Consider the following 26971-nt stretch of genomic DNA (forward strand, 5'->3'; position numbering starts at 1 on the left):
CATGGCCAATCCACCCTAACCTACACATCTTTGGACACTAAGGGGCAATTTAGCATGGCCAATCCACCCTAACCTGCACATCTTTGGACACTAAGGGGCAATTTAGCACGGCCAATCCACCCTAACCTGCACATCTTTGGACACTAAGGGGCAATTTAGCATGGCCAATCCACCCTAACCTGCACATCTTTGGACACTAAGGGGCAATTTAGCACGGCCAATCCACCCTAACCTGCACATCTTTGGAGGGTGGGAGGAAACCAGAGCACCCAGAGGAAACCCACCCAGACACGGGGAGAACATGCAGACAGGGAGGGAGGGTGAGGGGAAGGAAGGGAGGGTGAGGGGAGGAAGGGAGGGTGAGGGAAGGAAGAGAGGGGAATGGGGAGGAAGGGAGGGAGAGAGAGACAGTTAGAGGTAGAGGGGGAGGGAGAGTGGGAGAGGGCAGAGGGAGAGGAGGGGGGGGGGAGAGGATGAGGGAGGGGGTGGGGGCAGGGGGGGAGGGGGATGGGGAGGGGGGAAGGGGGACGGGGAGGGAGGGGGAGAGTGGGGGAGGGGAGTGGGAGGGGAGGGAGGGGAGTGGGAGGGAGGGGGAGGGGAGGGGGGAAGAGGGAGGGGAGAGGGTGGGGGAGGGGAGGGGGGAGAGGGTGGGGGAGGGGGAGGGGAGAGGGGAGGGGTGAGAGGGCGGGGGCAGGGGGGGAGAGGGAGGGGGCAGGGGGAGAGAGGGGGGAGGGGGAGAGAGGGAGGAGAGGGGGAGGGGTGGGGGAAGAGAGGGAGGGGGAGAGGAGGTGGGGGGAGAGGGGGAGGGGGTGGGGAGAGGGGGAGGGGGTGGAGGAAGGGGGAGAGAGGGAGGGGGTGGGGGGAGAGAGGGAGGGGGTGGGGGGAGAGAGGGAGGGGGAGAGGGAGGGAGAGGAGAGAGGAAGGGGAAGGCAGGGGGAGAGAAGGGGAAAGGGGAGGGAGGGGGGTGTGGAAGAGGAAGGGGGAGGGAGAGTGGAGGGAGGGTGAGGGAGAGTGGAGGGAGGGTGAGGGAGAATGGAGGGAGGGGTAAGGGAGAGTGGAGGGAGGGGAGGGAGAGTGGAAGAAGGGAGAGGAAGGAGAGGGGAAGGGGGGGAAGAGGGGGGAGGGAGATGGGGAGGGAGAGGGGAAGAGAGGGGGATGGGGAGGGAGGGAGAGGGAGAGTTAGAAGTCGACGGGGAAGGAGAGGGGGGAGTGAGAAGTGGGGAGGGAGAAGGGGGAAGGGAGAGGGGGAGGAAGAGGTAGGGAGAGCGGGAAGGAGAGGCAGAGAGGGAAGGAGGTGGGGGGAGAGACAGAGGGAGGGAGAGTGGGAGGGAGGGAGAGGTGGAGGGAAAGGAGGGGGTTCGGGAGTGGAATGAAAGAAGGGGAAGGGAGGGTGAGGGAGAGAGTGGGGAGTGGAAGGGGGAGGGGGGAGGGAGAGAGTGGGGAGTGGAAGGGGGAGGGGGAGGGAGAGAGTGGGGAGTGGAAGGGGGAGGGGGAGGGAGAGAGTGGGGAGTGGGAAGGGGGAGGGGGAGGGAGAGAGTGGGGGAGTGGAAGGGGGAGGGGGAGGGAGAGAGTGGGGAGTGGAAGGGGGAGGGGGAGGAGAGAGTGGGGAGTGGAAGGGGGAGGGGGAGGGAGAGAGTGGGAGTGGAAGGGGGAGGGGGAGGGAGAGAGTGGGGAGTGGAAGGGGGAGGGGGAGGGAGAGAGTGGGGAGTGGAAGGGGGACAGAGAAGGAGAGGCAGATGGGGAGGATGAAGGGGAGGGAGGAGGTAAGGAAGGAGGGGAGAGGGAGATGGAGCGAGGGAGAGGGAGAGTTATTAAGTTGGTTCAGTCAGTGCTCTCTGCCCGCTGTGTCTCTAATCTCCTCCACACTAAAACAAACCCAGTAATGAACTGAAGAGGAGAATTAAAGTGATTGATAGTCACCAAGCCTCCCAGTAACTGAGGGGCAATGTTAACAGAACCTTACCTGAACTCCAGAACCTCCCCCAGCCCCACTGCAGTGTCCCCACCCTGGGACAAACCAGTTCAAACCAAGGTTGGGGGGGGCTGCCCCTTAAAGGGACACTGCAGCGATCAAAAAACAGATCGCAATGGAAATCTCAAATCAAAATGTGACATGGGAGCAGGGTCAGTTCAACAGCCCAGAGAGTACGGAACGTCCCACAGATATCCAAGCCCCCTTTAACAATGCAACTGGCAGTTAGCAATGTGATTATTAAGAAGACATTGACCTGTTAGGGAGGGACTTCCGGGATTTTGACCCCAGCCACTGCAATGTAACGGCCGATATATTTCCAAGTCGGGACGGTGAGGGGTTTGGAGGAGGGGAACTTGCAGGCGGTGGGTATTCCCCATGTGTCTGCTGTTCCCCCCCGCTGCCGTCCTTCTCGATGGTCGAGGTGGCTGGTCTGCTTCCTCCGACTGTCTGTCCTTCTCTGGAAGAGTATCCCTGCTCTCCACAGATTGACGTGGAACCTTGTCTCTTCCAGAATGATTCCTGGGGCAAACAGTACTCTCATGCCCTCTTCAAAGCAATGAGCCACATGCTGTGTATCGGATACGGCCAACAGGCTCCCAAGGGGATGACTGATGTCTGGCTGACTATGCTGAGTATGATCGTGGGGGCTACCTGCTACGCCATGTTCATCGGACACGCCACTGCCCTAATCCAGTCTCTCGATTCATCCAGGCGCCAATATCAGGAGAAGGTAAGGACACTGGGAATGCACAGGGGGAGGGAGAGGGGCGGGAGCAAGGTAGGGAGGTAGAGAGGGAATAGAGGGGAGTCAGGAAGAGAGGAGGAAGGGGAGAAGGAATGAGGGAGGGGGAGTGAGGGAGGAGGGGGAGTGAGGGAGGAGGGGGAGTGAGGGAGGAGGGGGAGTGAGGGAGAAGGGGGAGTGAGGGAGAAGGGGGAGTGAGGGAGAGGGAGAAGGAATGAGGGAGAACGGGGTGAGGAGGGAGGAAGGTGGGAATGAGGAAGGTGGGAATGAGGAAGGGAAATGAGGCAGAGATGGGAAGAGGGAGAGGGGAGCAAAGGAGACGGGAGTAAGGGAGTGAGGAGCGAGAAGGGGAGGAGAGAGAAGGGGAGGGAGAGAGTGCAGCAGGAAGGGGAATGAGGGTGAAAGAAGCAGAGAAAGGTAGAGGCAGAGAGGAGTGAGGAAAAGATAGGTATGCTTGAAGGCGAGTGTAGTAATTACAGTAACTCACCCGTACACAGCATGGTTCCACATACCGCTCTCTCACAACACCGCTCTGCTCCAGTAGCGACTGTGGAATCCCTTACACCCATCTGAGAGAGCACACAGAGGGCATTCGTTTAACAACTCATTGAACACCTCAAGCGGTGCGGCGCTCCCTCGGCACCAACCCTCCCTACAGTGCGGCGCTCCCTCGGCACCGACCCTCCCTACAGTGCGGCGCTCCCTCGGCACCGACCCTCCCACAGTGCGGCACTCCCTCGGCACCGACCCTCCCACAGTGCGGCGCTCCCTCGGCACCGACCCTCCCCACAGTGCGGCGCTCCCTCGGCACCGACCCTCCCCACAGTGCGGCGCTCCCTCGGCACCGACCCTCCCACAGTGCGGCGCTCCCTCGGCACCGACCCTCCCCACAGTGCGGCGCTCCCTCGGCACCGACCCTCCCCACAGTGCGGCGCTCCCTCGGCACCGACCCTCCCACAGTGCGGCGCTCCCTGGGCACCGACCCTCCCACAGTGCGGCGCTCCCTCGGCACCGACCCTCCAGCAGTGCGGCGCTCCCCTCGGCACCGACCCTCGGCGCTCCCTCGGCACCGACCCTCCCACAGTGCGGCGCTCCCTCGGCACCGACCCTCCCACAGTGCGGCGCTCCCTCGGCACCGACCCTCCCACAGTGCGGCGCTCCCTCGGCACCGACCCTCCCGCAGTGCGGCGCTCCCTCGGCACCGACCCTCCAGCAGTGCGGCGTTCCCTCGGAACCGACCCTCCAGCAGTGCGGCGCTCCCTCGGCACCGACCCTCCCACAGTGCGGCGCTCCCTCGGCACCGACCCTCCCACAGTGCGGCGCTCCCTCGGCACCGACCCTCCCACAGTGCGGCGCTCCCTCGGCACCGACCCTCCAGCAGTGCGGCGCTCCCTCGGCACTGACCCTCCCACAGTGCGGCGCTCCCTCGGCACTGACCCTCCCACAGTGCGGCGCTCCCTCAGCACCGACCCTCCAGCAGTGCGGCGTTCCCTCGGCACCGACCCTCCAGCAGTGCGGCGCTCCCTCAGCACTGACCCTCCCACAGTGCGGCGCTCCCTCAGCACCGACCCTCCAGCAGTGCGGCGCTCCCTCGGCACTGACCCTCCCACAGTGCGGCGCTCCCTCAGCACCGACCCTCCAGCAGTGCGGCGCTCCCTCGGCACTGACCCTCCCACAGTGCGGCGCTCTCTCAGCACCGACCCTCCCACAGTGCGGCGCTCCCTCGGCACCGACCCTCCCACAGTGCGGCGCTCCCTCAGCACCGACCCTCCCTCAGTGCGGCGCTCCCTCAGCACTGACCCTCCCACAGTGCGGCGCTGCCTCAACGCTAATTCTGCTGGAGATACGGACTGAGTGAATTTGCAGCCTTGCTGATTGTTACTTACAGATACATTGCTGAATATTTAATGCCCTTTTCAAAAGAAGCGTTTAAGTTACAGTCAGTGAAATTGGTGAGAGAATAAATCAGTAAAATAATGACCCAATTATCACCCTGACATCTCATCTGTCAGCACTGGCTTCACATTAATACTGGGAAAGAGAGAGAGAGACGCAGAGATAGAGTGTGTCAGGGGGAGTGAGAGGGAGTGTGTCAGGGGGAGTGAGAGAGAGAGAGAGAGAGACGGGGGAGTGAGAGAGAGAGAGAGAGAGAGAGACGGGGGAGTGAGAGAGAGAGAGAGAGAGAGACAAGGGGAGTGAGAGAGAGAGAGAGAGAGATAAGGGGAGTGAGAGAGAGAGAGAGAGAGATAAGGGGAGTGAGAGAGAGAGAGAGAGATAAGGGGAGTGAGAGAGAGAGAGAGAGAGACAAGGGGAGTGAGAGAGAGAGAGAGAGAGAGAGACAAGGGGAGTGAGAGAGAGAGAGAGACAAGGGGAGTGAGAGAGAGAGAGAGAGACAAGGGGAGTGAGAGAGAGAGAGAGACAAGGGAAGTGAGAGAGAGAGAGAGAGAGAGAGACAAGGGGAGTGAGAGAGAGAGAGAGACAGGGGAGAGAGAGAGACAGGGGAGAGAGAGAGACAGGGGGGAGTGAGAGAGAGAGAGACAGGGGGAGTGAGAGAGAGAGAGAGATAGGGGGAGTGAGAGAGAGAGAGAGAGAGAGACGGGGGAGTGAGAGAGAGAGAGAGAGACGGGGGGAGTGAGAGAGAGAGAGACGGGGGGGGGGGAGAAAGAGAGAGACAGGGATACAGAGAGTGGGAGAGAGAGAGACAGGAGAGAGACAGAGAGAGAGAGACGGAAAGACAGGGAGAGAGAGACAGAGAAACGGGGAGAGAGAGAGAGAGATGGAGAGACAGGGGGAGAGAGAGAGAGAGAGACAGGGAGAGAGAGAGACAGGGAGAGAGAGACGGAGAGACAGGGAGAGAGAGACGGAGAGACAGGGAGGGAGAGACGGGGAGACAGGGAGAGAGAGACGGGGAGACAGGGAGAGAGAGACGGGGGGACAGGGAGAGAGAGACGGGGAGACAGGGAGAGAGAGACGGGGAGACAGGGAGAGAGAGACGGGGAGACAGGGAGAGAGAGACGGGGAGACAGGGAGAGAGAGACGGGGAGACAGGGAGAGAGAGACGGGGAGACAGGGAGAGAGAGACGGGGAGACAGGGAGAGAGAGACGGGGAGACAGGGAGAGAGAGACGGGGAGACAGGGAGAGAGAGACGGGGAGACAGGGAGAGAGAGACGGGGAGACAGGGAGAGAGAGACGGGGAGACAGGGAGAGAGAGACGGAGAGACAGGGAGAGAGAGACGGAGAGACAGGGAGAGAGAGACGGAGAGACAGGGAGAGAGAGACGGAGAGACAGGGAGAGAGAGAGAAACGGAGAGACAGGGAGAGAGAGAGAAACGGAGATACAGGGAGAGAGAGAGAAACGGAGAGACAGGGAGAGATAGATGGAGAGACGGGGAGAGAGAGAGAGACGGGGAGAGAGAGAGAGAGACAGGGAGAGAGAGGCGGAGAGACAGGGAGAGAGAGGCAGAGAGACAGGGAGAGAGAGGCGGAGAGACAGGGAGAGAGAGGCGGAGAGACAGGGAGAGAGAGAGAAACGGAGAGACAGGGAGAGAGAGAGAAACGGAGAGACAGGGAGAGAGAGAGAGACGGAGAGACAGGGAGAGAGAGAGAGACGGAGAGACAGGGAGAGAGAGAGAGAGAGACGGGGAGAGAGAGAGAGACAGAGAGAGAGAGGCGGAGAGACAGGGAGAGAGAGGCGGAGAGACAGGGAGAGAGAGGCGGAGAGACAGGGAGAGAGAGGCGGAGAGACAGGGAGAGAGAGGCGGAGAGACAGGGAGAGAGAGAGAAACGGAGAGACAGGGAGAGAGAGAGAAACGGAGAGACAGGGAGAGAGAGAGAAACGGAGAGACAGGGAGAGAGAGAGACGGGGAGAGAGAGAGAGACAGAGAAAGAGAGGCGGAGAGACAGGGAGAGAGAGGCGGAGAGACAGGGAGAGAGAGAAACGGAGAGACAGGGAGAGAGAGAGAGACGGAGAGACAGGGAGAGAGAGAGAGACGGAGAGACAGGGAGAGAGAGAGAGAGACGGGGAGAGAGAGAGAGACAGAGAGAGAGAGGCGGAGAGACAGGGAGAGAGAGGCGGAGAGACAGGGAGAGAGAGGCGGAGAGACAGGGAGAGAGAGGCGGAGAGACAGGGAGAGAGAGAGAAACGGAGAGACAGGGAGAGAGAGAGAAACGGAGAGACAGGGAGAGAGAGAGAAACGGAGAGACAGGGAGAGAGAGAGACGGGGAGAGAGAGAGAGACAGAGAAAGAGAGGCGGAGAGACAGGGAGAGAGAGGCGGAGAGACAGGGAGAGAGAGAAACGGAGAGACAGGGAGAGAGATGGCGAGACGGGGAGAGAGACGGAGAGAGAGAGAGGGAGAGACAGGGAGAGAGACGGAGAGATGGGGAGAGACACAGAGAGAGACGGAGAGACAGAGGGAGACAGAGAGAGAGAGACGGAGAGACGGGGGAGAGAGAGAGAGAGACGGGGAGACAGGGGGAGACGGAGAGACAGGGGGAGACAGAGAGAGAGACGGAGAAGAGAGAGACGGAGAGAGAGGGAGAGACGGGGAGAGACAGAGAGAGAGACGGGGAGAGACAGAGAGACGGGGAGAGACAGAGTGACGGAGAGACAGAGAGAGAGACGGAGAGACAGGGAGAAAGAGAGACGGAGAGACAGGGAGAGAGAGAGGGACGGAGAGATGGGGGAGAGAGAGAGAGAGAGACGGAGAGACGAGGGAGAGAGACGGAGAGACAGGGAGAAAGAGAGATGGAGAGACAGGGAGAGAGAGACGGAGAGACAGGGAGAGAGAGAGAGACGGGGAGAGAGAGACAGAGACGGAGAGACGGGGAGAGAGAGAGAGACGGGGAGAGAGAGAGAGAGAGAGAGGACGGAGAGATGGGGGAGAGAGATGGAGAGACAGGGAGAGAGAGAGACGGAGAGACAGGGAGAGAGAGAGAGACAGGGAGAGACAGAGAGAGAGACGGCGAGACAGAGAGAGAGAGAGGGACGGAGAGACGGGGGAGAGAGAGAGAGAGACGGAGAGACGAGGGAGAGAGAGAGACGGAGAGACGAGGAAGAGAGAGACAGAGACGGAGAGATGGGGGAGAGAGAGAGACGGGGGAGAGAGAGAGAGAGACGGAGAGACAGGGGGAGAGAGAGAGACGGAGAGACGGGGGAGAGAGAGACAGAGACGGAGAGACGGGGAGAGAGAGAGAGACGGAGAGACGGGGAGAGAGAGAGAGAGAGGGACAGAGAGATGGGGGAGAGAGAGAGAGAGATGGAGAGACAGGGAGAGAGAGAGACGGAGAGACAGGGAGAGAGAGAGAGACAGGGAGAGACAGAGAGAGACGGCGAGACAGAGAGAGAGAGAGGGACGGAGAGACGGGGGAGAGAGAGAGAGACGGAGAGACGAGGGAGAGAGAGAGACGGAGAGATGAGGAAGAGAGAGACAGAGACGGAGAGATGGGGGAGAGAGAGAGACGGGGGAGAGAGAGAGAGACGGAGAGACGGGGAGAGAGAGAGAGACGGAGAGACAGGGGGAGAGGGAGAGACGGGGAGAGAGAGAGAGACGGAGAGACAGGGGGAGAGAGAGAGACGGGGAGAGAGAGAGACGGAGAGAGAGAGAGAGGCGGAGAGAGAGAGAGAGGCGGAGAGACAGGGGGAGAGAGAGAGAGAGACGGAGAGACAGGGAGAGAGAGATGGAGAGACAGGGAGAGAGAGACGGAGAGACGGGGGGGTAGAGAGAGAGACGGGGAGAGAGAGAAGGAGAGACGGAGAGAGAGAGAGAGAAAGAGATATGGAGACGGAGAAATTGAGAGAGGAAGAGACAGAGAATGAGGGACTCAGGGAGAGGGGGAGGAGCGGTGTGATAGAGTGGGAGAGAAGGGATGGATAGAAGGGGAGAAGGAATAGAGAGAGAGGGGGAGACGGAGTGGAGAGTCACAGAGGCAGAGAGAAAAAGGGAGAGGGAGAGACTGAGAGAACAAGGAGGAGAGAGAGGAGAGAAGGTATAGATACAGGAAGAGAAGGAATAGAGAGAGAAGAAGGGAAGGGAAGATAGAAAGATAGAGAAAGGATAGATAAAGGGTGAGGAAGGATAGAGAGATGGAAAGAAGGGATAGAGAGGGTGAGGAAGAATAAAGGGATGGAAAGGAGGGATTGAGAGGAAAAGGATGGAATGGTATAGAGAGGAGAAATAAGGAGATGGGGCAGTATAGAGGGATGGGTACTGAGAGGAGAGAGGTGGAGGGAAGCCATTCTGTGATTCAGAGATAGAGAAGCGTGAGGGTGGTATCAACAGCTAGGATGGAGAGAAGGGGGGAAAATGGAGAGATGGTGACGGAGAGGGCAGTGTAGAATGAAGGTTAGAGGAGTGTTGAGGGAGAGGGGATGACAGATGGGGTTGGATATCTTTGCTCCTTCACACAGCCACAGTGGGAATGTGACAAGTGATGTGTATAATCGCAGGTGATTGAGATACTGAGTGAAATATCTTCTCCTCTCTGTCCAGTACAAGCAAGTTGAACAATATATGTCCTTCCACAAACTGCCAGCTGAAATGCGGCAGCGAATTCACGAATATTATGAACACCGATACCAGGGCAAGATGTTTGAAGAGGAGAATATCCTGGGAGAACTTAGTGTGCCACTCCGAGAGGTGAGTGAACATAAGATACCGCGGATACAACGTCACATCAAGCTCGTATTGGAGAAATGAATGAAATTGAGGGTGGCACAGTGATTAGCACTGCTGCCTCACAGGGACCTGAGTCACCATCTGCAGAGTCTGTATGTTCTCCCTGCGTCAGCGTGGATTTCCTCCGGGTGCTCCAGTTTCCTCCCACAGTCCAAAGATCTACAGGTTCGGGAGATTGGCCATGCTAAATTGTCCTTTAGTGTCCAAAGATGTGCAGGTTAGGGAGATTGGCCATGCTAAATTGCCCCTTAGTGTCCAAAGATGTGCAGGTTAGGGGGATTGGCCATGCTAAATTGCCCCTTAGTGTCCAAAGATGTGCAGGTTAGGGAGATTGGCCATGCTAAATTGCCCCTTAGTGTCCAAAGACGTGCAGGTTAGGGAGATTGGCCATGCTAAATTGCCCCTTAGTGTCCAAAGATGTGCAGGTTAGGGAGATTGGCCATGCTAAATTGCCCCTTAGTGTCCAAAGATGTGCAGGTTAGGGGGATTAGTGGGGTAAATGTGTGGCGCTATGGGAATAAGCAGGGGGACACTACAGTATTGAAGGGTCAGTACAAAGGGAGTGCTGGCTGGACCAGCATTTATTGCCCATCCCTAGTTGCACTTGCTCAGAGGACAGTTGAGAGTCATCCACATTGCTGTGGCTCTGGAGTCACATGTAGGCCAGACCGGGGTAAGGACAGCAGATTTCCTTCCCTAAAGGGAACCAGTTGGGTTTTTCCGACAATGGGTCATCAGTAGATTCTGGATATTTTTTATTGAATTCAAATTCCACCATCTGCAGTGGAGGGATTCGAACCCGGGTCCCCCAGAACATTAGCTGAGTTTCTGGATGGATATTCTAGTGATAATACCACTAGGCCATCGTGTCCCTGTAATTCAATGATGGTGTACATGCCTGAGCCAGTGGATTGTTAACCCTTTCCCTTTGTGTTTCCACCAGGAGATTGTTAATTTTAATTGCCGGAACCTGGTTGCCACTATGCCTTTATTCGCCAATGCTGACCCGAACTTTGTCACTGCCATGTTAACCAAGCTTCGGTTCGAGGTGTTTCAGCCGGCGGACTACATTGTCCGGGAGGGCACGGTGGGAAAGAAGATGTACTTTATTCAGCACGGAGTCGTCAGTATCCTCACCAAAGGCAGCAAGGAGACCAAGCTATCTGACGGCTCCTACTTTGGAGGTGAGGGAGACATTCGCCATCATTTGCCCCACTTCAGCCCATCTCTCTCCCACCTCCCCACCACCGCTGTCAGCTCACTTCTTTAATCTGGGAAACAGCCACTGGCCCACTTCCATAGGGATGAGATATCCCCATGGGATTTAAAATGATTTTAAATTTTACTGTTATGTATTCAGGATTTAATGTGACATCAGACAGTGGTTCTCATCTGTAATCTGCTCTTGAAAGTGAGTGGGGGGAGGGGGAGAGGGGGAGGGGTGAGAGAGAGAGAGAGTGTATGAGAGAGGGAAAGTGAGAGAGACAGGAAGAGAGAGAGAGAGAGAGACAGAGAGATGGACAGAGTGTAAGAGAGGGGGCAGGATAGAGGGAGAGTGGAAGAGAGAGGAGAGAGAATTAAGGGAACAAAGAGGGAAAGATAGACAAGAGATACTGATGAGAGAATGAGGGAGACATAGAAAGAGGGCGAGGGGGAGGCAGAGAGAGGGCGAGGGGGAGGCAGAGAGAGGGGGGAGACAACGAGAGAGAGAGAGCAGACAGACAGAGGGAGACAGACAGACAGAGGGGCATAGTGAGTTACTGAGGAACATGTGGCACAGAAAAGTAACAGAAAAAGGAGGACAGAGAGAGAGGGGAAGGCAGAGAGCTGTCAGAGAGAGAGAGAGAGGAAGAGAGGGACAGAGAATGAGCGAGAGAGAGCATGATGGGAAAGATGGATGGTGAGGAAGAGAGTTAGGTAGGGAGGAACAGGGAGGTAAATAGAGGGGAGACAAAGAGAGGAGACATGGACTGAGAGAGAGGAAGTGTAGGAAGGTACTGAAGGACAGAGAAACGGAGAGTGGGTGAGACAGACTGAGACAGAGAGTGAGGCAGAATCTGAGAGACAGACTGCGAGGGAGAGGGAGACATGGAGTGAGCCAAATCATTATGATACTGAGCACGTGTCATACTGGGAAGATGCTCAACATCAGACGGAGCTCTGAACTGACATGAAACAAAGCTTAAATTAACCTCATTCAACAGGGGAATCAGCCAGGGTTCCCGCTCCTGATCACTGTCCAGTGATCCCTGGGTTAGAGAGAGAGAGAGAGGAAATCAGCCAGGGTTCCTGCTCCTGATCACTGTCCAGTGATCCCTGGGTTAGAGAGAGAGAGGGGAAATCAGCCAGGGTTCCCGCTCCTGATCACTGTCCAGTGATCCCTGGGTTAGAGAGAGAGAGAGAGGAAATCAGCCAGGGTTCCTGCTCCTGATCACTGTCCAGTGATCCCTGGGTTAGAGAGAGAGAGGGGAAATCAGCCAGGGTTCCTGCTCCTGATCACTGTCCAGTGATCCCTGGGTTAGACAGAGAGGGAGAGGAAATCAGCCAGGGTTCCTGCTCCTGATCACTGTCCAGTGATCCCTGGGTTAGAGAGAGAGAGAGAGGAAATCAGCCAGGGTTCCTGCTCCTGATCACTGTCCAGTGATCCCTGGGTTAGAGAGAGAGGGAGAGGAAATCAGCCAGGGTTCCTGCTCCTGATCACTGTCCAGTGACCCCTGGGTTAGAGAGAGAGGGAGAGGAAATCAGCCAGGGTTCCTGCTCCTGATCACTGTCCAGTGACCCCTGGGTTAGAGTGAGAGGGAGGGGAAATCAGCCAGGGTTCCGGCTCCTGATCACTGTCCAGTGATCCCTGGGATAGAGAGAGAGGGAGAGGAAATCAGCCAGGGTTCCTGCTCCTGATCACTGTCCAGTGACCCCTGGGTTAGAGTGAGAGGGAGGGGAAATCAGCCAGGGTTCCGGCTCCTGATCACTGTCCAGTGACTCCTGGGTTAGAGAGAGAGAGGGGAAATCAGCCAGGGTTCCTGCTCCTGATCACTGTCCAGTGACCCCTGGGTTAGAGAGAGAGGGAGGGGAAATCAGCCAGGGTTCCGGCTCCTGATCACTGTCCAGTGACTCCTGGGTTAGAGAGAGAGAGGGGAAATCAGCCAGGGTTCCTGCTCCTGATCACTGTCCAGTGATCCCTGGGTTAGAGAGAGAGAGAGGGGAAATCAGCCAGGGTTCCTGCTCCTGATCACTGTCCAGTGATCCCTAGATTAGAGAGAGAGGGGAAATCAGCCAGGCTTCCTGCTCCTGATCACTGTCCAGTGACCCCTAGATTAGAGAGAGAGAGGGGAAATCAGCCAGAGTTCCTGCTCCTGATCACTGTCCAGTGACCCCTGGGTTAGAGAGAGAGAGGGGAAATCAGCCAGGGTTCCTGCTCCTGATCACTGTCCAGTGATCCCTGGGTTAGAGAGAGAGAGGGGAAATCAGCCAGGGTTCCTGCTCCTGATCACTGTCCAGTGATCCCTGGGTTAGAGAGAGAGAGGGGAAATCAGCCAGGGTTCCTGCTCCTGATCACTGTCCAGTGATCCCTGGGTTAGAGAGAGAGAGGAAATCAGCCAGGGTTCCTGCTCCTGATCACTGTCCAGTGATCCCTGGGTTAGAGAGAGAGAGGGGAAATCAGCCAGGGTTCCTGCTCCTGATCACTGTCCAGTGATCCCTGGGTTAGAGCGAGAGAGAGGAAATCAGCCAGGGTTCCTGCTCCTGATCACTGTCCAGTGATCCCTGGGTTAGAGCGAGAGAGAGAGAGAGAGGGAAAATCAGCCAGGGTTCCTGATCACTGTCCAGTGATCCCTGGGTTAGAGAGAGAGGGAGAGAGGGGACATCAGCCAGGGTTCCTGCTCCTGATCACTGTCCAGTGATCCCTGGGTTAGAGAGAGAGAGGGGAAATCAGCCAGGGTTCCTGCTCCTGATCACTGTCCAGTGATCCCTGGGTTAGAGAGAGAAGAAATCAGCCAAGGTTCCTAGAGTTGTGGCGATTGCTCCAGGGGTTTGTGTTGTTCTGGAACAGAATCCCTGGGTGTGCCAACTGGTGTCTTGAGATTGGGAGATGGGTGGACTGCCCCCAGGACAGGTACTTTGGAATGTCCTTGGCTGGCGATAGATTTAGAACATAGAATATTACAGCGCAGTACAGGCCCTTCGGCCCTCGATGTTGAGCCAACCAGTGGAACCAATCTAATGACCCTCTAACCTAAACTATTCCAATGTTATCCATATGCCTATCCACTGACCATTTGAATGCCTTATAATTGGCGAGTCCACAACTGCTGCAGGCAGGGCATTCCACGCCCTTACTACCCTCTGAGTAAAGAACCTACCTTTGACATCCACCCTATAATTACTACCCCTCAATTTAAAGCTATGTCCCCTTGTGTCAGCCATCACCATCTGAGGAAAAAGGCTCTCACTGTCCACCCTTTCTAACCTTCTGATCATCTCGTATGCCTCAAATAGGTCACCTCTTAACCTTCTTCTCTCTAATGAAAATAACCTCAAGTCCCTCAGCCTTTCCTCATAAGACCTTCCCACCGTACCAGGCAACATCCTGGTAAACCTCCTCTGCACCCTTTCCAATGCCTCCACATCGTTCTTATAATGTGGCGACCAGAACTGTACTCAATACTCCAAGTGCAGCCGCACCAGACTTTTGTACAGTTGCAACATGATCTCACGGCTCCGAAATTCAATCCCACTACAATAAAGGCTAACACACCGTACGCCTTCTTAACAACCTTATCAACCTGGGTGCCAACTTTCAGGGATCTATGCACATGTACACCGAGATCTCTCTGCTCGTCGACACTACCAAGAGTCCTTCCATTAGCCCTATATTCTGTAATCCTGTTACTCTTACCAAAGTGAATCACCTCACACTTTTCCGCATTAAACTCTATTTGCCACCTCTCAGCCCAGCTCTGCAGCTTATCTACGTCCCTCTGCAAACTGTAACATCCATCCTCACTGTCTACAACTCCTCCGACTTTAGTGTCCTCCGCAAATTTACTAACAAATCCTTCTACACCCTCATCTAGGTATTTATAAAAATGACAAACAGCAGTGGCCCCAAAACAGATCCCTGCGGTACACCACTAGTAACCAAACTCCAGGTTGAATATTTCCCATCAACCACCACCCTCTGTCTTCTATCAGCTAGCCAATTCCTGATCCAAACTGCTAAATCACCCTCAATCCCATGCAAGCGTATTTTCTGCAGTAGCCTACCATGGGGAACCTTATCAAACGCTTTGCTAAAATCCATATACACCACATCAACTGCCTTACCCGTATCCACCTCTTTGGTCACCTTTGCAAAGAATTTGGGCATGCCGGTTTTGAGAATGCTCTCTTCTCTATCTGACAGAGATCTGCCTGTTAACCCGAGGGAGGAGGACAGCGAGTGTGCGTGCTGATACCTACTGCAGACTCTACTCTCTGTCTGTCGATCACTTTAACGAGGTGTTGGAAGAATACCCCATGATGCGCAGAGCCTTTGAAACAGTGGCTATGGACAGACTCAACAGGATTGGTAAGGCCAAGGGAGAGTGGGGGAGAGAGAGAGAGAGAGAGAGAGAGAGGGAGGGAGGGAGGGAGGGAGAGAGGGAATGGAGGAAGGGAAGGGGAAAGAGGGAGCAAGAGAGAAAGAGGGAGAAAAGGAGGAGAGAGAGACCAAGAGAGAGAGAAGGAGAGAGAGGAGGGGGAAGAGAGACCAAAGAGGGGGGAAGAGAGAGAGAGAAAATGTGGAAGGATGAAGAGGGGAGAAAGCGAGCAAGAGAGAAAGAAAGAGAAAGGGAGGAGAGAGAGAGCAAGAGAGAGAGAGAGAGAGAGAGACGGGGGAAAGTGGGGAGGGAGGAAGAGAGGGAGTGAGAGAGAGAGAATGAGGCACAGAGAGAGGGGGTGAGAGAGGAAGACAGGGAGAGAAAGCAAGAGAGAAAGATGGAGAAAGGGAGGGGAGAGAGAGAGAAAGCAAGGGAGAATGAAGCAGAGAATGAGGGAGAGAGAGAGAGAGAACAGGGGTGAGAGAGAAGGAGAGAGGGGGAAGACAGGAGGGAGCGAGAGAGAGAGGGGAGGATGAGAAGGGATAAAAGGAGTGGAGAGAGAGAGTGGGATAGATAGGGACAGGGGAGTGTTCCTGGAGACTCAATGCCCCAAGAACAGCCCCAGTTATATATCTTTCTGAGGGAGTTGGAGGTGACATTGATATGAGGAAAAGCTTTCACCCAGTGAGTGGTTGGGATCTGGAATGTTCTGCCAGGAAGCGTGCTAGAGGCAAGCTCAATCGAGGCATTCCAGAGGGCATTTGATGATGTGTGCAGGAGTATAGGGAAACTCAGTGATGATGTTACATTGAAGAGCTGGTGCCAACACAATGGCTGAATGGCCTCCTCCCGCGCTGTAACAGTTCTGTGATTCCCACACCATTCTGAGACATGGGTTTAATTCTCTTTAACCCAATGTCGATTGATGGGTGGCTCAGTAACAGTCCAGAGATTGTTCCCTTTGATATTTAGTTTGGTCTTTAACTGTTGAGTTAGAGACGCATTGACCAAGACCAGATAGCTCGTCGTGACTGTTACACAGGAACAGGAGGAGGCCGTTCAGCCCCTCTCAAGACTATTACACAGAAACAGGAGGAGGCCATTCAGCCCCTTGAGTCTGTTACACTGTAACAGGAGGAGGCCATTCAGCCCCTCTCGAGTCTGTTACACAGTAGCTACCAGGAGGAGGCCGGTCAGCCCCTCGGGCTCTGAATTGGTTGCTATAGGATTGCCACTGTTGAGGTTCTTGGTGTTTACTCTGTCCTTTCCGTTGCTCCTGGTCTGTAGGGAAGAAGAACTCGGTTCTGCTGCGCAAAGGGACCGACGGCTCCAACTCGGGATCCCTCAACAACCGAGACAATGAGATCATCCAACAGATCGTCAAGCACGACCGGGACATGGCGCACAGCATCCAGGAACATCAGATGATGAGCGCCGCCAAGGAGTTGCATCCTAAACCCGTCATCTGGGCTCCTCTGGTCCATGCTCCCCTCCAGACCGCTGCTGCTACCACCTCTGTCGCCATTGCCCTGACCCACCAGCACAACCTGCCCACTGCCATCTTCCTCCCTCCTGCCTCACTGTCCAGCTCGCTGTCCATGGAGATCGGCCAGTCCAAGCAGGTGCGGCGCTCGCACCCGGTCCTCCAGAGCTCCGTCTCTTCCTCCGTCGGTTCAGCCTCTGCGGTCCAGTCCCAGCTGCAGACCCCTGTCACCGGCTCGCCCCTGGTCCCGCAGCCGCCCGCCCCGCCAACGACTGGCATGCCCCCGACTGGACAGCAGGGCCTGCCGGCTGGAGTGGCGCCCACGGGGACAGAGGGACAAGGCCCCAGGGGTCGGGAGGCAGCCCCGGGGCCGGCGCAGGGGGAGAAGGGGCGTCAGCCTCAGGCTCTGCAATCCAGAACGGCTTCGCGATCAGCCTCGCTGGTCCAGCAGCCGGGAGGGAGCAGGATGTCCAGTCCCACGCACAGTCCCCTGTCCGCCAAGACCTTCCACTACAGCCTGTCCCGGGTCATGGGCTCCCACAGCTCTATCCCCACCCAGCAGGTCTGCTACACCCCCCAGCAGCTGGTCAAACACAAGAGCGCCCAGGGACTACCCACCGGGCAGCTGACACAGGACGCCAGGCTGATGTCTGCCTCGCAGCCGGTACTGCCCAACCGGGTGAGCCAGCCCATCAATCGCAGCCCGACAACGCAGTACGCTAGGAAATCCGCTGGTAACATCACCCAGCTCTCTTCCCCCTCCATCTCTGGTCTCCTCAGCAAGGCATCCAGTGGGGTGACGGGGCAGGTGGCGCACAGCCAACCAATGTCCCCTGCTCCCCTGGTCTCTCCTCAGAGACCATCGGCCCCTTCCTCCAGCCCAGGCCCTCCTGCACAGCCCTCGGCACCCAAAGAATTACCTCCTGCCAGGAAGAGCTCCGTAGCCTTCAGCCCAGAACTGGATTCAGATAAACCCAAAATTTCTTCCAACATGTAGATGGGGAGAAAGGAAGTCCAGAAGCTGGTTGGCCTCTGGTTCCTCTTGCATCTTCCCCTCCGGGGAGGCTGAAGAGCTTTCGAGTACGATCGCCGCCTTCCGCAGTGTCCCGATCGCCACCTTCCGCAGTGTCCCAGAGACAAGGAGGCCAACTCTCAGCACCTCCACTTCCACTCAGCGTGGGACCTGCTGGATTTTGTGTCATAAGGAACTGGAAGCCTCCTCTCTAACCCTAACCTCCCCCACAACCAAACCCGGAGAGTGTCCTGGAAACAGCAGCTGGGGCTCCGACTGTATCTGGAAAACACCCAAATCAGCAGGCCTGAGAGCCAAGGCGAATGAAAGACAGGGAGAGGCGAGGCAAAGTGGGGGAGAAGGAGGAGCAAGGGATGCAGAAACGGATAAATACGAGGAGGGAGAGAGGATGGAGAAAAGGTCAAAGAGTATGGAGGGAGGGAGAAATGGAGGGAGGGGAAAGAGAGAGGAGGGAGGGATAAAGGAGGGGAAGAAAGGGGGAGAGGGATGGAGGAAGGAAAGAGCAGAGGAAGGGGGGGAGAGAGAGAGAGATCGAGGACAGAGATGGAGGGAGGGAAAAAGGGTGGGAGAAAGGAGGGGTTAGATAGCAAGAGAGGAAGGAGAGAGATGGAAAGAGGAGAGATGAAGGGAGGGGAGAAATGGAGGGAGGACAGAAGGAGGGCTGGGAGGGTAGAGATGGAAGGAGAGAAGAAAAAGGAGAAAGAAGAAAGGATGGAGGAGAGACAGGAAGAAGAGAAGAGGGGGAATATGGAGGTCGAGAGGGAGAGTGAGTGGATTAGGAAGGATTCCCTTCGCCCCCACCCCTCCAGGTAAATGGCTGTCCGTCATCACACTCTGAGTATGGACAACAAGACCATGTAAATCCAGCAGGCCGTGAGAGAGCCTGGCCAACACTGGATGACAAACTCCCAAGCACCACAGCTTGGAAACTGGGACCAACTCTCGGCGACACCTGGCAGGTGCCTCCGTGTTTGTAATCTTCAAAAGAAAACTGGGATCAAACTTTATTCCAGCCGCAAACTGCAACATTCCAGCCTGGGAACAACACTGTCTCAGTCCCTGGCCATTTAAACAGGAAACTAAACTCAGGATGGCTTTATCCGGCACTGCTCCCTGACGCTTTCTAACCGGAGGTACCAGCTTGGACCTCAGCGGGAACATTGCCACCCCTGTAGGACATCAGGAGATGGAGCCGTGCCAACCAGCTCAAAATCACGGTTTCCCCCCCCGCCACTGCTCCTTCACCACAAGAAATAACATTCCAGCAGCCAACCCCACCCCCCCACATCTCTCCAGCCCAGGCCTGGGGGTGGAGGGGGTGAGCAGTACTGGACTCGCACAGGAATTAACAATCTAAACAATCGTTACTGTAAATGAAGAGACCAAAGCTTGAATCTGGGAGAAGGAACACCGACGGTACAATCTGGTGACTCAAAACATATTGCACTAGGGACCCCTAGCTTGCTGTGTCCCTCGTTGGAGGACGAACTATACATAGCAGGGACTCACCAGGCAGGGGACAGTAGATTTAGGCTGGTTAACTCGGATCAAAAACAACACAAAAATGTATGATTCGCGCCATTGTCTGATGTCTTCCCAATTTGCCTTCAATTTCACAAGGAAAGTGCAATCAATCATCTAACTGTGTGTGTGTGTGTGTGTGTGTGTGTGTGTGTGTGTATGTGTGTGGTACATTGTGCCTGTGTGAGTACACTAGATAACTACATAGTCTGTAGGTAAACCGTGTCTTATGTAACGCTTCCAGTCTTCTAGCTCCCTTGCCTGACTGTATGGAACCAGACCAGAAGTTGTTTGGCCCACTCACCCACATGTTCCTGAACTCCTCTCCTCTCTTCCCCGACAGTTAACACAAACTCCAGGTACACCCCACCCCACCCCACTCTCAACAGGCCAGACTAAGCGGCACTCCGGTCACAAGGGTTTCTGAAAATGCAGGGGTAGGTAGTGAGGGTGAGGAGGAGAAGGGAGGGAGTGGACTGGCCTGGCCTGGCGTCAGTATACAAGGGGCAAGAGTGTTAAAATAAGTGCACAAATTGTGGGTGGGTGGGGAGGGAGGGGGAGAGCTTGACAGGGAACCTGCACTGCTGAAAATTAAACTGTGTACCCATGCTCCACACGCACAGAAACACACATGTACCTTCACACTTTCCAAATTCACATATACCTTAATGCACACTCCCACAGATTCAAACACATCCGCACAAGCGTGCAGCCACACATGCATCCACACACACACATACTTTAGACATATATCCACATGCTGAAGAAAGATGTATATGGACAGATGTGCATGTATGAACAGACACACAAATACAGACTCGCACACAGACCCATATACACACACACACACACAACCCCCCAAGGACTACACACATAAACATACACATTTACCCATGGACCTACACACACAAAACACACACACACAGCCATGGACCTACACCCACACCCACACACCCCCGTGGACCTACACCCACCCACCCTACCCCCCGCCACCCCCCAAACGGACCCACACACACACACACACACACCCCGCCCCCCCCCCCCCCCCCCCGCCCCCGACAGACCCACACTTACACACACACCCACATGGGCCCAAACATGCACACTCATACCCATGGACCCACACAAAGCCGCACACACACTCAATACCCACACACACATCCACATTCGAAATACGTTGCACACATACACACGCACCTGTATGTGTGAAGACACGTGCATGCCAGAGACATATCTAAGCACATGCACACACAAACAGCACACGTGACATCACCTCCCCCCTCAGGATCTCTGTAAATCCCAATCGCTGGTGAATCGGAAACTCAAAGTCAATTGAAGCGTTCTGATTAGAGAGGGCAGTCCCCGATTGGTGGGTACAGCAGTCACAAGGTGCAGTTGTTTCTGAATGAAAGGCTGGGTGAGTGTTTAATATTCAGAGTGCATCGACACTGTGTGGCTCAGAAAGCTTAATATAAACATGTAAATATTCAGCAATGAGTCACATACACCAGATGGTCCGTGGTATGTTCCTTAAACTCTGCTGTTCAGAGCCAGATGAGATGAGATGGCAAGGGTGATGGCCAGGCGGGGGCGAGGGTGATGTGGGGGCTGAGAGGGAGTGTGGTCAGATTGACTGCATCCCCCTGAACTGTGGAAGTTTAGGAAGGCAATGGGACAGGGAGGAGGGACAGAGAGGTGAATCTGACAGGGTTCCCACAAAATGGCAGGCCCATGCGTCAGCTGAGCACAGGCGATGTTCTCTGCAGTCGAATATCTTGCCTTACCTCTCCCTCACAATCGGACACACAGGAAATGGGGAGGGGAGAGGAGGTGGTTTCCTGTTGTCAGAGCAGGGATTTGAAAGCAGAGTGTCGAGGTTCTGTGAAATTGTTCCCTGGAGGGGCTGGGGATTGGTGGGGGGAGACGTTAGTCTGTAGGGCACTGTCCCTTTAAGGACTTCACAACTGATGTATACATTCCATTCCACACATTGAGAAATGAGCCAGAAGATTGTGTTTTGGGGTGAGGGTGAAGCCCCTCCGTCTGCCTCACCAGCTGATATTTCCCCATTCCTCTCTCTCTCTCTAACTCTCCAGCTTGCTCCCAGTCACTGGAGCTCAATACCAGAACGATTTCACTCCTCTCTCTCGATCTGCCAGGGACAGGTTCCAGCCTCCTGTAATCCCGGTGGATTAACAGTGACCTTACAAAACCTGTAGCAATATATGGGCTGAATATATGCACATCTTCAACCTGAAACCAAACACCGGATCCATCCCCATTCCCGACGGGAACCGCATCCTCCCGTCCTGATCCAGATCCCTTCCCCATTCCCGCCAGGAACTGCACGCCCCTGCCCTGATCCAGATCCCTTCCCCATTCCTGCCAGGGACCGCATCCTCCTGTCCTGATCCAGATCCCTTCCCCATTCCCGCCAGGAACCGCACGCCCCTGTTCTGATCCAGATCCCTTCCCCATTCCCGCCGGGAACCGCATCCTCCTGTCCTGATCCAGATCCCTTCCCCATTCCCACCGGGAACCACACCCTCCTGTCCTGATCCAGATCATTTCCCCATTCCTGCCGCGAACCAAACCTTCCTGTCCTGATTCAGATCCCTTCACCATTCCTGCCGCGAACCAAACCTTCCTGTCCTGATTCAGATCCCTTCACCATTCCTGCCACGAACCAAACCTTACTGTCCTGATCCAGATCCCTTCACCATTCCTGCCACGAACCAAACCTTACTGTCCTGATCCAGATCCCTTCACCATTCCTGCTGCGAACCAAACCTTCCTGTCCTGATCCGGATCCCTTCACCATTCCTGCTGCGAACCAAACCTTCCTGTCCTGATCCGGATCCCTTCACCATTCCTGCTGCGAACCAAACCTTCCTGTCCTGATCCGGATCCCTTCTCCATTCCTGCCACGAACCAAACCTTCCTGTCCTGATCCAGATCCCTTCACCATTCCTGCTGCGAACCAAACCTTCCTGTCCTGATCCGGATCCCTTCTCCATTCCTGCCGCGAACCAAACCTTCCTGTCCTGATCCGGATCCCTTCTCCATTCCTGCCACGAACCAAACCTTCCTGTCCTGATCCAGATCCCTTCCCCATTCCCGCTAGGAACTTAACCTTCCTGTCCTGATCTGGATCCCTTCCCCATTCCCGCCGGGAACCACACCCTCCTGTCCTGATCAAGATCCCTTCTCCATTCCTGCCACGAACCAAACCTTCCTGTCCTGATCAAGATCCCTTCCCCATTCCCACTAGGAACTTAACCTTCCTGTCCAGATCCCTTCCCCATTCCCGTCAGGAACCGAAAGCTCCTGTCCTCATCAATCCCCTGTGTAAAATGGTGGCAGGTTGTTTGTGGGGGGGAGGGGAGGGGATCTCTCGAGATGAACATTGAGTGGGGAATCTGATGAAGACCGTTATCAGGTGGTTGTGAGTTACTGAAGAAACTCAGAGGAACAGGCAACGTTTTTTAAAATTTGCTCACAGGTTGTGGGGCGTTGCTGGCCCCTCTCGAATTGCCCCTTGGCGGATGAGCCGCCTACTGCAGTCCCCATGTGGTGTAGGTACACCCACACTGCTGTTAGGGAGTTCTGGGATTTTGACCCCAGCAACAGTGAAGGAACGGCCGATATATTTCCAAGTCAGGATGACGAGTGGCTCGGGAAGGGGGGACCTTGCAGGTGGTGGTGTTTGCCATGTGTCTGCTGCTTCCCCCCCACTTATCCTTCTAGATGGTAGAGGTGGCAGGTTTGGAAGGTGCTGTTGAAGGAGCCTCAGCGAGTCACTGCAGTGTCTGTGCCTGAAACTCACAATCAAGGTTTCCTCTGAGCCACAGGACTGTACAAAAGATACCCTGTCACTCACACATCAGCCAGTCCCCTTCCACTGGGCAGATGGTTTGGTAAAACCCTTTACGGGATCACATGCTTAACTGATTTGGCCATGTATTATCCAGTCAAAGCATGACTTCACCCCGTTCAAAGCTCCGGGGAGGGGAAGATGCTCCCAACGGACAGCCTTTGTCACACCTTGGCAAAGGGGCAGGAGCTGTGTCCTCTTCCCTGTGTCAGCTCACCGTGGGGTGGTGCAGATGACAGTCTCCAGCTTGGATATCTGTCCCACTGCAGGAGGACACTACAGCTGGCCTCAGTTTCCCTGCATTTGGGAGGGGCTGGGGGATATCAGCCAGGATTCTCACTCCTGATCACTACTGGGTAACAACTGCCAGGTAGTTTGTGCGTGCGTATGTGTGCGTGTATGTGCACGTGTGTATAGTTGTATTTGTTTCATATCTGCATGTGTGTATGTGTATCTGCTGTGTGTATGTGCAAACTTCTATGTGTAGATCTGTGTGTGCATGCCTGTGTACATCCGTGAGTGTGTGCGTTCCTGTGTATATGAGTGTATGTGTGCCTGTGTATATCTTTGTGTTCACGCCTGTGTATATCACTGTCCATGTATCTCTTGTGTATCAGTATGTGTCTGTGTGCATCTCTGCTTGTCTGTTAGTATCTTTGTCTGCATCTGATACTCATATCTGTATCTGCATTTCCGCATGTGTGTATGAGTGCATTTATGGATGTGTGTATGTGTGTACATGAGGATGTGTATGTTTATATGTGTCAGTATATCTTTGTGAATGCTGGTGTCTATTGTGTGTGTCTTTGCTTATGCATATCTGTAGCTGTATGAATGAGTGTATGTGTAAGCCTTAAGAAACAGGGTCAAGGAGAATCCCAAGGCTTTTTATGGAGCAAGAGGTTAGCAAGAGAAAGAGTAGGCCCACTTATGGACAATGGAAGGAACTTGTGCGTGAAATCCTTAATGAATACTTTGTATGGGTATTCACCATGGGGATAAGTGTGTAAACGCTTGAGAGAATGTCAAAATATCGAAGAAGGAAGTGTTGGGTATCCTAAGTTGCATTAAAGTAGACAAGTCCTCTTGGCCCGATGGGATCTATCCCAGGTTACTGCAGGGGGGCAAGTGGAGAAATAGCTGGACCTTAACAGATATCTTCACATCCTCTTTGACCCAACAGATGGGGTTCCAGAGGACCAGAGAAAGGCCAATGTTGTTCCCTTGTTTAGGAAAGGAAGCAGGGATAATCCAGGAAATTATAGGCTGATGAGTCTGAGGTCAGTGGTGGGGAAGCTTTTGGAGAAGATACTGAGGAACAGAATATATACACATTTGGAGGCAAGTAGATTAGTTAGTGACAGACAGCATGGTTTTGTATGGGGAAGGTCGTGTCTCACCAACGTAACTGATTTTTTTGAAGAGGTGACAAAGATAATTGATGAGGGAAGGGCTGTTGATGTAGTTTATACGGATTTTAATAAGGCGTTTGACGAGATCCCACATGGCAGACTGGTACATAAAGTAAAATCACTTGGGATTCAGGATGGGCTAGATTGATGGATATAGAACTGGCTTGGTTATAGAAATGATGTGGGTATGCCGGCATTGGACTGGCGTAAACACAATAAAAAGTCTGACAACACCAGGTTTTAGTCCAACCGATTTATTTGATAATACTCACAAGCTTTTGAGGTTTCCCGCTTCGTCCATTCACCTGACGAAGCGGGAAACCTCGAAAGCTTGTGAGTATTATCAAATAAATCGGTTGGACTAAAACCTGGTGTTGTCAGACTTTTTACTTGGTTATAGAAGACAGACAGTAATGGTGGAAGGGTGTTTTTCAGAATGGAGATCTGTAGTAAGTAGTGTTCCGCAAGGATCAGTGCTGTGACCTCTGTTTGTAGTATATATAAATGATCTGGAGGAAAATGTGGGTAAGCTTGTGGATGACACGAAGATTGGTGGAGTTGCTAAGTGTGCTAGGGATTGTCAGAGGATACAACAGGATATGGAGAGATTGGAGACTTGGGCACAGAAATGGCAGATGGAGTTTAATCTGGACAAATGATGCATTTTGGAGGATGACATTTGGGTGTGATTAAACTGTAAATGGGAGGGATCTGGGCATGCAGGTCCACAGTTCCCTAAACGTGGCAGCACAAGTGGCCAAGGTGATTAAGAAGGCATATGGCATGCTTGCCTTCTTCAGCCAGGGCACTGAGTACAGGAGTTGGGAATCATGTTCCAGCTATAAAAAACAGTGCTTAGGCCACATTTGGAGTGCTGTGTGCAGTTCTGATCGTCACACTACCAGACGGACATGGTCACTTTGGAGAGAGTGCAAAGAAGATTCACCAGGGTGTTGCCTGGTCTCGAGGGTGTTGGCTGTGAGGAGAGGTTGGATAAACTAGGATTGTTTTCACCGGAAAGATGGAGGCTGAGGGGGAGACCTGAAAGAGGTCTACAAAATGATGAGTGGCATAGACAGGGTGGATAGTCCGAGGCTTTCCCCCCCCAGGGTGGAAATGTCAATTACAAGGGGGCACAGGTTTAAGGGAGATGTGTAGGAGAAGCTTTTCATCCAGAAAGTGGTGGGTGCCTGGAACGCATTGCCAGAGGTGGTCGTGGAAGCAGGCACATTAGCAACATATAATATCTCTGTATGTATGTGTCCGTGTTTGAATATCCCTTATGTGTTTATCATTGTGTCTGTGCCTGCACGTGTGTGTAACTGTATGCATGTGTACTTTAATGTCTGTGTGTGTACATATCTTTGTGTCTGTGCAGGTACATCTGTGTGTATGTGTGCCTGTGTGAATCTGTGCGTTTGTGTATGTGTGTGCACACGTGTACATCTACCTGTGGGTGTGTTTGCATCTGCGTGTGTAATCTTTGTGTATATATACATCCATCTGTGTATTGGTGAGTGTGCGTGTCTGTGTGTAAGTATCTGTGAGCTTGTGTATTTGTATGTGTGTGTATGTATATGTGTGTATTTATATGTGTGTGTGTATTTGTGCGTGTATTTGTGTATGTGTGTGTGTACTTGTATATTTGTGATGTATGTGTGTGTGTATTTGTATGTGTGTGTGTATGTGTATGTATGTGTGTGTGTGTATGTGTGTATTTGTATGTGTGTATTTGTATGTGTGTGTGTATGTGTGTGTGTATTTGTATATCTGTGATGTATGTATGTGTTTATTTGTATGTGTGTCTTTGTACTTGTGTGTATACCTGTATGTATCTGTGTGTGTGTGCGTGCGTATGTCCCTGGCTGAGATTAACTGTTCCAATGTGTGACTGGGAAGGGGATCCTGGCTGAGATTAACTATTCCTAAATTATATCCTAAATCTGTTTCATGGCTCCAAGACAATTCCTTCCAGACTGTAGGGATACACCAAATCAGTCATACACTAGCTACTCCTGAAGGGTGGACACTGACTCTAACCTCACCTCCTGATCCCATCCAGTGGGCTGAGTGGAGAGAGGTGTAACAGTCTAAGATCTGGGTATTCAAAGGTCAGCTCTTGTGAGTGGCGGGGGGAGATGGTTGTGGGCACTGTGGGATAGGTGGGGTTTGAGATGATTCTGCAGTAGGGTAGATAGGAGCTGAGGGTGGTCAGTTCTGGGACGGTAAGGCAGCTTCCAGTTCTGACCCAGAGTAGATTCAGAGAGCCCAGGCACTCACATTGTGTGTGGTCATTCGCCAAAGAGTGGGCGTCTGTCTCTCCCAATCCTCCTCCACATATTTTTTTAATTTTTAATCTTTCGGTGTACATAGCTTGTAGGTTTCATACTGCAGACTAATTTTTTATTTCCCCTGTTGTATAGAAAGAATTCAGAAATGAAAAAATATCTTTGTAACTGCAAATCGTGTAAATAAACACAAGAAAACACATTCCTGCTATGTTTGTCATAATGTACAAACTACATTTATAATGGACCCAAACCCCTTCCCATTCACTCCCATTGTACACAATCCCAATGGACCTAAACCCCTTCCTGTTCATTCCCATTGTACACAATCCCAATGGACCCAAACCCCTTCCCGTTCACTCCCATTGTACACAATCCCAATGGACCTAAA

General features: G+C 53.9%; 1 protein-coding gene across 2 annotated transcripts in view; it reads left to right on the forward strand.

Annotated features, from left to right (window-relative positions):
* The window catches only part of LOC145340173 (potassium/sodium hyperpolarization-activated cyclic nucleotide-gated channel 3-like), a 32712-nt gene extending 14837 nt beyond the window's left edge, over positions 1-17875 (forward strand). Inside the window, exons 4-8 of one of the 2 annotated variants that reach the window (XM_080184605.1) lie at positions 2487-2705; positions 9208-9354; positions 10337-10577; positions 14795-14959; positions 16257-17875. In XM_080184605.1, the coding sequence (XP_080040731.1) occupies positions 2487-2705; positions 9208-9354; positions 10337-10577; positions 14795-14959; positions 16257-17449 (1965 nt within the window). In that variant the 3' untranslated portion in view covers positions 17450-17875. The remainder of the gene's footprint in view (positions 1-2486; positions 2706-9207; positions 9355-10336; positions 10578-14794; positions 14960-16256) is intronic. The other variant, XM_080184606.1, reaches the window with a different exon arrangement.
* Positions 17876-26971: the final 9096 nt, after the last annotated feature.

The sequence above is a fragment of the Carcharhinus amblyrhynchos genome, unplaced genomic scaffold (genome assembly GCF_965287045.1).
Source record: "Carcharhinus amblyrhynchos unplaced genomic scaffold, sCarAmb.v2.hapA scaffold_819, whole genome shotgun sequence".
Taxonomy (NCBI): domain Eukaryota; kingdom Metazoa; phylum Chordata; class Chondrichthyes; order Carcharhiniformes; family Carcharhinidae; genus Carcharhinus; species Carcharhinus amblyrhynchos.